Source organism: Thrips palmi, unplaced genomic scaffold (assembly GCF_012932325.1).
Source record: "Thrips palmi isolate BJ-2018 unplaced genomic scaffold, TpBJ-2018v1 HiC_scaffold_7, whole genome shotgun sequence".
NCBI lineage: Eukaryota > Metazoa > Arthropoda > Insecta > Thysanoptera > Thripidae > Thrips > Thrips palmi.
The window spans coordinates 5,913,201-5,919,200 of NW_023144634.1; the positions used below are offsets into that span (position 1 = coordinate 5,913,201).

General features: G+C 54.5%; 1 protein-coding gene across 1 annotated transcript in view; it reads left to right on the plus strand.

The window, feature by feature from the left end:
- Window positions 1-5,426, plus strand: part of LOC117652266 (homeobox protein SIX6) — a 38,111-nt gene extending 32,685 nt beyond the window's left edge. Inside the window, exon 3 of the mRNA XM_034397036.1 lies at window positions 3,736-5,426. Within this exon, the coding sequence (XP_034252927.1) occupies window positions 3,736-4,363 (628 nt within the window). The 3' untranslated portion in view covers window positions 4,364-5,426. The remainder of the gene's footprint in view (window positions 1-3,735) is intronic.
- The last annotated feature ends 574 nt before the right edge of the window (window positions 5,427-6,000 follow it).

Consider the following 6,000-nt stretch of genomic DNA (forward strand, 5'->3'; position numbering starts at 1 on the left):
TCCGATCGGATGTCGCCTCCACGATCTCGACGGCCTCGCCTGACTGTGTCTCGATTCGCAGGGATCATCCCGTGAGCTCCATTTGTCCAGCGGGAGCGCGGGTAACGAACTGGCGCGAGCGAAATGCGATACTACGGCCTGCCTCTCCGTCTCTCTCGCACTCGTGGGGCGTCCCAGGCGGTTCACCGCGGCGCCGTGGCACTGAATGGTTGGTCGTCTCCATAGGTGGGAGTGGAAAGCCACCCGCAGGGGCACTGCCCAATTACGTTATCATGAAAAAAATCTAAAAATTTTGAAAGTGAAAAAAATAAATTTAAAAATTTCTTTGGCAAGCTGTCGACTTTTTTCGCGTGTACCCAAGGGAGTTAAAAAGAATGTGGATGTGTCTCACTCCACTCTTGTCAAAAGTGGATGGTGTGCCGTGATCTCGGTCTAGATGACCCCGATTGCGAGCGGCGCGCGCGACAACGCGACGCTACACTGTAACAACCGTGGCGGAGTGTCAAGCTCACGACTGTGTTTAGCAGTTCGCATGCCTTCCATTAGCAGCGAACGCCACTTTTTATTTTTCTCCCCTCCCCTACACCGGAAGCCCGCCAGATCTTATCTCGCCATATTGCTATTGTGCCGAGTAATGTACTACTACGTGTAACGCACACCGCGTGCATTGACGGGTGGACACTCTAGACTCGGCGGCATTCCTGGGGGTAGGTAACCCTATACACGGACACGGGCAGCGCGCGCGTGTGCGTGTAAAGCCGGCCCCAGTTAGTCGCCGGGTGCGCTGCTGGAAAATAAAAGGGGGTTCAGCAAGACCAGATAGTTGAAATTTTAATTTTGGCGCGGGAAGTTTGGAAGAGGGATCCAGTCGCCGACTGACCCCGGTTTTCAGTTGGCTTCGCAACCATTTCGTAAAATCGAAAATAATGGCGATGGAAGCGCGTACTGGGTTTTACTCTACCCTCGCTGACCTGATCTGATACGAGGTGAGCTGGCGCGGATCATGTTTCCCCGGATCGTTTGCCGTGGCCTGCTACTTATAGTGGAGCCTCACCGCAGGCTGCATGCAGGCACGCTGCAGGCACACTGCAGGCACGCCACTAGAGCCGGCAGCCTCAAATACCGGCTCACTTCGCCCAGCACCCAATCGGGCGGGCTAGTTTTTATTCTCGCTGTCGTTTAGTGAGCTGAATTATTTCAACATGGAAGATAAAGTAGCGCACCATGCAACCTGTGGCAGCTGAAATTTTCACAGTGTGGTGTCCTACAATCAAAATCCGTGAACAGGCAGGCGTTGCGTGGTCCGAATGCTCAAAATTTTCCCGCTAGAATTTTCAGTGTGGCAGCTCACTCTAAAAGATCGGTCCGCGTTTTCCCAATGTTTAGGGTTGACTCCCGCGGAAGCTTCAGAGGGTACATCGGGATAGAATTCAGTGTCCGAAATGGAATTTTGGGACTGGCAGCAGCGGACACTTGACGCGGGAAGGGGGACTCGTTGTCACTCGTTGACGGCGACCCGGCTGCGGCTCGACTTCGGCTCGACTTCGGCTCGACTTCGGCTCGACTTCGGCTCACTCGCCCCCTTCTCGACCGTCACTGCAATCCATCCCCCCGGCCGGCCGCTTGCGAAAGATTCACCTCGTCGCTCTGTCTCTCTCGCACTCACGGCGCGTCCCGTCTGCGTGCGAGAGAGACAGAGCGACGCCCCTTCGGTGCCCTTCGGCCAAGTGGCGCGTACGTCGCGACGCTTTCGGCGACAAGTCAGTGGGGTTGACACTGTCGCAGCGGCGACACCAGCCCCACAGTGTGGCGGCACGGCGCGGCGCGGCGGCAGTTTCATGAATAGATATCCATCTGACATTGATGGCGTTCGAGTGAATAAACATAGTAGGGCCATCCAGCCGGAAAAATATGCCCCGCTGGACTGTGGCGCCTCGCTCTGTCTCTCTCGCACCCGCGGGGCGCCCCGTAAGAGAGAGAGAGAGAGAGAGAGAGAGAGAGAGAGAGAGAGAGAGAGAGAGAGAGAGAGAGAGAGAGAGAGAGAGAGAGAGAGAGAGAGAGCACCGCACCGTTTCGGGAAAAAGCGCGCTGTGGCGCCGACAGTCACAACGCGCACACATCGCGCCTTCCGGCTTTCTGTCATTTATTTCTTCCTGCATTGTGACTTGCCGCGCATTCGCGGTAAATATAGCGCGCGGTCAGCCGCTCTTTGTGTGACTGACTCAATATAATATTCGGCGCGCTGAATGCGTCGGTGCGGCCACGCCGCCCCGCTTGCGCGCAATGCGGCTTTCGGATCGGATTTGCGTTCCTGCACTGCAGAGCGGCCGGAAGAAAAAAAGGCGCGCTTTTGCACCGAATTGATTATGGCCTCCCTCTGAAAGCGGCATAACTCGCTTCCCTTCGGCGGGGAATCGCTCTGTCTCTCTCGCGCCCCTGCGGAACGCCCCAGAGAGACAGAGCGCCGCACAGTGGGGTCTGAAGACCGGCGAAGGCGGCCAAAAACTCTACACGCGTTTTGAGCTCCAGAGTCGCCAAATGGGACTAGGACTGAACGTGTGACCCCACCAATGGATTCCTCGTTCGGAGAGCAATCACACGTTTGGTTCGAGTCCCATTTGGCGACTCTGGAGCTCAAAACGCGTTCAGAGTTTGGCCGCCGGCGCCGTCCTTCTGGCCCACTGTGTCCAAGCGGCGCCCTGTCTTTCTCACGACCATTACCGCGGCAAACGAAATGGATGAAATCCACACAGAGCGACCCAACCTAGCCCGGCATGAATCACGGGCCGCTTGTTTTACTGACAAGCTGTCGCCCCGCGACAGGGTAATGCGGTGGACGCGGTGGGCCGCGGTGGGCGGGGCCAAACAAATCACTGCCTTCTCGAAGATAATGATGAGCGAGCAGCGCAAGCAGCGCCGCTAAAGCACCGCCACCCACAACAAACAGCCGGCCGGCCGGGCCGTGCCGACGAGCGCGACGAGCGCCAATCCACGGCCACCATTATGTCGCCCACTCGGTCTGGGCAAACGCTCATTCCAGGAGCTGGCTGTGTGTGTGTGTGTGTGTGTGTGTGTGTGTGTGCTCGTGTCAGTGTGAGAACCTGGGCCCCGAGACTTCTGTCGTCCTTTTGTTTAGTTTCGGTGAGAGGGGAAGGGGGAGGTTAGAAGTTGTGTCCCCGAAGAAAGTGTCCACCTTGGCATATACACAGCGCCGCACGGCGCCCCCTCCCTCTTGAACCTCGATAGTTTACATCTCTTTGTGGCCCTCGAACGATACTAGCATGCTTGTCTTGTCTCCGAGTCAACATACCGCCGCCCGAATCCGACGGATCCTCTCTCTCTCGCACTCCTGAGCGGTGCCCCCGTGAGTGCGACAGAGACAGACCGACGGTGAAAGGATCGTTCGGGTGCGGAACCGGGCCGCGGGAGGGCTCCTGTGCGTTTGGACGAAATGCGCGACGGGTGCACGCTATTAATACGTGCACATGGCCATTTGTATGCAAATCCCCAAGGCCGCTGTCCGCCACACTGGAAGCCACACTGGCCGGGGTGCTGTCGGACTCACACGCAAATCGTGTAATGCGCCGCGGCTTGCCTTTGTGCGCGGCGGATTCCGAGAGTCGTCGCTCTGTCTCCCTCGCACTCACGGGGCGTCGCGTGGGGGTGCGAGAGAGACAGAGCGCGTTGTTGAATGAGGTGAGCGAGGACTAACAGGCCCTGCTCGGCGTGTTCCAGGATGCAGCAGCACCAGCTGGGCTCGCAGCTCGCCAACTCGAGCGGCAGCTCGCGGCGCAGCGGGGACGCTCACTCGCCGGCGCCGGGGGACACGGACTCGGACTCGGACATCAGCCTGGGCGCCAACACGCCGCCGCCGGACCTGCAGTACTCGCCGCCGTACGGCCGGTCGCGGTCGCGCTCCAGGTCGCCGATCAACAGCAGCCGGTCGCCGCGGCGGTCGTCGCCGTCACCGCCGCCCTCGGACTACCCGTCGACGCTGCTGAGGTCGTCGTCGCCGCCGCCGTCGAGCTACGCGTCGGCGCTGTGCATGACGCGGCACCTGCTGCCGCCCAACCCCGCCGGCCTCAGGTTCACGCACTCGCCGCCGCGGCCGCCCTCCCCGGGCATGCCCGGCAGCATCGGCAGCATGCCCGGCAGGCTCAACCTGTCGGCCGACTCCTCGTCGCCGCCCCCCAGCTTCCGGCCGCGGACGCTGTCGCCGCTGCACATGGGGTCGGCCATGCGGCTGCGGCAGCTCAGCCCGCCGCCCATCTCCAGCGGGCTGCCCCTCATGACGCAGACGCAGCCCGCCAGGCCCCTGCCGCGGACGCTGCACCGACCCTTCTCGCCGCCCAGGCTCACGTGATACCCCTCGTGCCCGCGCCGCGGCACCGCCCGCGATGCACGAGCTTGTCAACTTGCGGCTGTGTTCCTACTTTAAAGACTTCGTTAGGGCGGCCCCGGCGTCTGGTGTCTTTTCTTGTTTTTTACGGACGCCCGGGCCAAATCGCGACTCTTGTCCTTCCATACCGCTCCGCCGTCACACTGGAGTCACTTTTTGTATGTTTGTTGTTGGTGCGTCTTGCTGCCTGTCAGTACAATGGGGGAAAGGGAGATTCGGTGTGCAAGGCAGAACCTCTTTTGTTTTTCTTCCACATGAAAATGTAGAGAGCTAAACAAACTCAGGGCATAGAGTTAAATGAAATTCGCCTGTAGGTATGAAGTGATATTGACTGTTTAAACTGTGTGATATCAAAGCTATTGACTGCGTCATCAATATTGTTCAAGTTCAGGCGGTCGTAAGTTTAAAACCAAACGCGTTCGTGAAACAGTCCTTTATTGCTGATTTTCGTTGACCTCTGGTTCCCTATTCGAGTCGAAGGTTAATGTGATGTCATCTTCGTTTTGTAAACTTAGAAAAATATTAGCCAAAAATGTTTATGCTGTTAAGTTACGGCGGCAACCTGGGTCTCCTCTCGTTCTTTCAAACGGTTTTGCTTGAATCTCGTTTCGTTGGCCTGTCCTACACTGTTTTAACGCAAGGGAAGCAGAGTGCCGCCACCTCTTGCGTTTGTCTTCTCGATGACGCATAGTACCTACGAAAATTTTATAGCATTAATTCATTATATTTTGTTATTGTTTTGTAACAGTATAGTTATTGTGATTTTGATCAGTATATCTCCTGTTTTCCGTTCCATTTGATATATTTGATTTGCTTCGTGCAAGGAAGATTACGTCTCCATCGGATGCGAACCGCAGTTCCAAGCAGCTTGCGTTGGCGACTGTTTTGGGCAACCGGTGGAGACGTACAAAAGAATTATTCAAAGTGCAATATCAAAATGACCATTTATTTGTACAAATGTAAATGAACGTGGTAAATTATTTCTTTGTCTAGAAGCACAAATAAATTAAAAGCCTAAAAGTATACAGATTTGTTTTTGTTCTTCTATTAATTTAATGCAACTTTTTAACCCGAGTGTGGATTTTTTGTGATATCTCATGAAGTTACTCATGTCTAAACTCTCAGATAATTGAACCCAGCACTTCCTATAGCGTAGTCTGCTATTAATTATATCGAAACACTTTTTATACGCCTGCAGTATTGTAACAAAAGTCACTATATTGTTTATTATGCAAAGAGTTTCTGTAAAGCTCCACCAGCAAATATCGAAAAATGGTGTTGTTGATAAACTGAGAGATAAGAAAATGTAACGCTATGTATAGTATAAATATTATATATTGTAGATACTGTATATTGTGCTATGAGCTCTTTTAAAATTATGAATTCTATATATTGTATTGTACATATTTAAAGTGCGCAAAATAAATTACAAATTTAAGAACATCATCATTACAAACACATTTTTCCTTATTTTTCGAAACCATTCCCACCCGGTCCACTACTCAACGCATCTTGATGAAGTGTTCTCGTGTCGTCACACGCAGCGCCAAGTCGCGATTTTGGCTTCACGCGACAAGAAAATTTCACGCTCACTGAACAAA